The sequence below is a fragment of the Entamoeba invadens genome (assembly GCF_000330505.1).
Source record: "Entamoeba invadens IP1 unplaced genomic scaffold scaff_1105074724957, whole genome shotgun sequence".
NCBI classification, from domain to species: Eukaryota; Evosea; order Mastigamoebida; family Endamoebidae; genus Entamoeba; species Entamoeba invadens.
The window spans coordinates 31122-34653 of record NW_004191594.1 but is presented as its reverse complement, the minus strand read 5'-3'; the positions used below and the strand labels follow the sequence as shown (position 1 = coordinate 34653).

At 33.3% G+C, this 3532-nt stretch overlaps 3 protein-coding genes across 3 annotated transcripts; 1 reads left to right on the top strand and 2 right to left on the bottom strand.

Annotated features, from left to right (window-relative positions):
- Positions 1–2: 2 nt before the first annotated feature.
- On the bottom strand, positions 3–428 carry EIN_373470 (heat shock protein, putative; the record flags this gene model as incomplete). The annotated part of the gene is made up of 1 exon (XM_004182690.1): positions 3–428. A coding segment is annotated over one exon (426 nt), but the record flags the coding sequence as incomplete, so codon positions are not given.
- Positions 429–2098: 1670 nt separating this feature from the next.
- EIN_373460 (hypothetical protein) lies at positions 2099–2737 on the top strand (the record flags this gene model as incomplete). Its single annotated transcript, XM_004182689.1, has 1 exon — positions 2099–2737. One exon carries the CDS (start codon positions 2099–2101, stop codon positions 2735–2737), a length of 639 nt encoding a protein of 212 aa, XP_004182737.1.
- Positions 2738–2891: 154 nt separating this feature from the next.
- On the bottom strand, positions 2892–3449 carry EIN_373450 (hypothetical protein; the record flags this gene model as incomplete). Its single annotated transcript, XM_004182688.1, has 1 exon — positions 2892–3449. The coding sequence occupies one exon, from the start codon at positions 3447–3449 to the stop codon at positions 2892–2894; it is 558 nt and encodes a 185-aa protein (XP_004182736.1).
- Between the last annotated feature and the right edge of the window lie 83 nt (positions 3450–3532).

Sequence of the window (3532 nt, the reverse complement as noted above, 5' to 3'; positions counted from 1 at the left end):
TATGGATCACATCCAAATCCTAAGCGTTTGAGTGCAGCGGTTTTGAGGTATTTAAGAATCTCCGAAGCAACTTCTACTGGAGAAATTTGTTTTGTTGTTTTGTCTTGTGTGATTTGGTAAAGCACTTCCCCTTCGTCTGATAGAATAATATTGGTAGTAGCAGAGACGTCTAAAAGGAGTTCTTCTTGTGATACTTTACGACCAATATAACGCTTTGATTCTTGAATTGTGTTTTGAATGTTTTTAGTGACGCTTGTGGCGGCTATACCACATTGAATTGGTTGAGAGGAGTCTGTAGGGTAATGTACTACACTTGGCATAAAATGGTCTGTGTCAATTGTGATCTCTTCTATCTTCTGTTTTTGAACATCAAAATAAGAAATGGCACTGTTTGTTGTTCCTAAATCTATACCAAAGACTACTTTCATCTATTAAATTAGAACAGTATTTTCTTTTTAAAGTTGGTTACTTGAAACAGATTGTTCATTGTTTTGCTATTATTTATAAATGGTTTTAAATAGTTTTATTGTAGTAATTTAAATTATGATTAATAAACTAATAATTGCTGTTTGTTACTATTTTATTATTATATTATTATGTATAGTAAATAATTATTTAATAGTAAAAATATAAGAATTAATTAATAATTTACTAATTGATATGTTGAAATAATTATAAAATACAGCGTTGCAATTAATTAACCAAAAAACAAAAACTAAAAATAAAAAAAAAATTAATTATATTTTATTAAAAATTCACAATTAAAAATATAAATAATATGTATTAATATTTTTTATTGTTTTTAATTATTAAAAAATTGGTTACAAACTATTTCTTCATAATAGTTTCCAAATTATATTATTATTATTATGTTTCAACTTCTGTAACATCCCGTTTCTTATACAATATGTTAACCTATTATAGTAATTTTCTTACCTAATACAATCCATTATTATTATTATTATTATTATTATTCATACATTACTATTGGTTTAAAATGGAACAACAAAATCCTTACATTTTAATGATGGTGTTGGACGAAGAAGAACTGTTAGTCGTCCTTCCATTCTTGTTAACATTTTCTGATTTGCTCAATTTCATGTTGGTCAACAAGAAGTGTCACAATATCCATTTGCACATAACATCAACCCCAAAATATCTTCGTGTCGAACACATCGAACCCATTTGCTCGTTTGACAACATTGCAAAAATACACAACGTGGTAAGTAATCTTTACTCCAAAAAATTGTTCATGTTTTTTCCTAATCTCGAGTTTCTTACTGTTGTGGAGGAACAATTGAGCGACACAATCGATTTAATAAAATACATTAAATATATTCGACTGTGTGGCACTGTCAGCTTTAAACCCAACTTTGTTGATGTTACAAAAATTATTGAAATGGATGTTTTCCTTTTAACGCCTCTCGACTTTTCCAAATTTATTAATATGCGGAAGTGTAAATTAAACACTGATTTACAATACACTGTCACAATTGACCAACTCTTCCCCAATGTTTCACAAACACTCGACTTTTTTTTCATCACATTTAAACCATCTCTGAAACTTGAAAATTTGCGTTTGTATAAGAACTTCAAAAATATTTTCATTTTATTCGATTGTAGTCTTGGAATTCGCACAGATCTTGACGTTTTTCGGGAGTTCTCAAACGTTTGTTTCAACGCGCTGCATTTCAAAACACAACAAACAGACTACGTGATTCCACATAATTGTCGTTATAATATTTCAACAACGGATAGCACATCTATCAAACTGTTTAATTCTCAATATTTTCCATCTTCAGTTACCATACCAAGCACTTTCGACGAAGAAATTAATCTTCAACAATTACGCGGACTTGAAACAGTCAAGGTGCTTGAAGAAAATACAATTCAAGTTCCTCTCACAACAACTTTGCAAACAGTTGAGTTGACCAACACGATCACTTCAATTCCCCTCGACGTAACTTCCCTCAAAATCAAATTTAAAACTCCCGTAGAGTTTGAGAACTGTCTCAGATTGAAACAAATTTTGATGCACTCGATCAACTCAAATGCAATCACTCAAATTAACTCTGAGTGCTTCTCTGTATTAACTTCTATGCATCTTATTGAAATGAAGGTTTCAATGCCGTTCACCAAATTCAGTGTATTACAAAAATTGACTTTAAATGATTGTGTCAAGGCTCAAGAGTGTGATAAACTGTTCTACCCTTCATCATTAAAGTCGTTAAGCATCGACTCCGATAGCACCTTTTTGAAAGGAATCGGCAAAGTTAGTTTGACTTCCCTTTCGATCGGAGCTGCCGAATGTTTCACAGTAAAAAAGTCGCTTATCAAATCTCTCGTTACGCTTCACTCACTTTTTGTATCTCGTTTTGACAAGATTGAAATTCCAATCTCAAAGTCAATCACGAAACTTGTCATCGACAATTCATCGCAATCTGCCGATTTGTCGGCCTTCAAGGCCCTGACTGTTCTTGGTGTTTCTAACTCGCGTATCAAACTCAAGCTTCCTAAATCTCTTAAAACCATTTTCATATCAACAATTATTCCAGAACTAATTAACCTCCAAAACGTCAATGTTGTCGAACTTAATTTGTTCAGAACGGATCCCGAAAAAATGGATCTCCTTAAATCCGAGAGTGTAACTCGGTTGTCTATTCTGCCTTTTGAGAAAAGGAAGTTTGAGGATTATCAACATCTATTCCCACAACTCCATCCTCTCTATTTTAATTAAAACTATTATATATAGTTTAATTTACAAGTTATGTATAGTTATATTTTTTCAAATAGCAATAGATATTTTTATATTTATAATTAATTTCAATATTGAGATACTACATTTATAATAGATTAAACTATCATTTGAAACGAGAAAGATTTGGTGGAAATCAATCACATTTAAAGAGTGCAGATACTTGGAAAGACTCATCTGCTTCGTACATGACAAGCATGGGAAGAAGATCTGTTTGTGTCACACCAGTAAAAGCAGCTCCGAGCTGAATACCATTTACAATGAACCCAATCTCTTTCGTATCTTTGTTGAACCAACAGACAATGGAATCATCGTTGGACAGGCGCTTGTTATAATAGACATGACTCTTCGAGTTGGGTGTCACCTTCTCGGAGTACAGATTGCCGTTGTACATCGACATGAAATACCCACTCTTGACCCACTGCTGACCAGTCGGCATGACGGTGGTAGCAAATGTCATGCCAACGTACATCGCATTACATAACGCAGAACGGCCCGGATTAGTGATCTTGACGGCAAACGCCTTGACTTTGTCTTGAATTGTCGCCGTGTGGAACTCGCGATGAACCGTTGTTTTAATTTCATTGCCCGTGACAAGAACACCCGGGTTGGAAACTTTGCAATCGACCTTTTCAGGTGGATTGATGAAGTTCAATATAAACAAAACGAACTCACGCTCTTTCAGCGAAGACATTTCAATACTCTTCTTTTGCAACAGATGTTTGACTGTGGTTTCGGCGTCTTTTACGTTCTTAGAATTTTCAACAACTGTTTCAA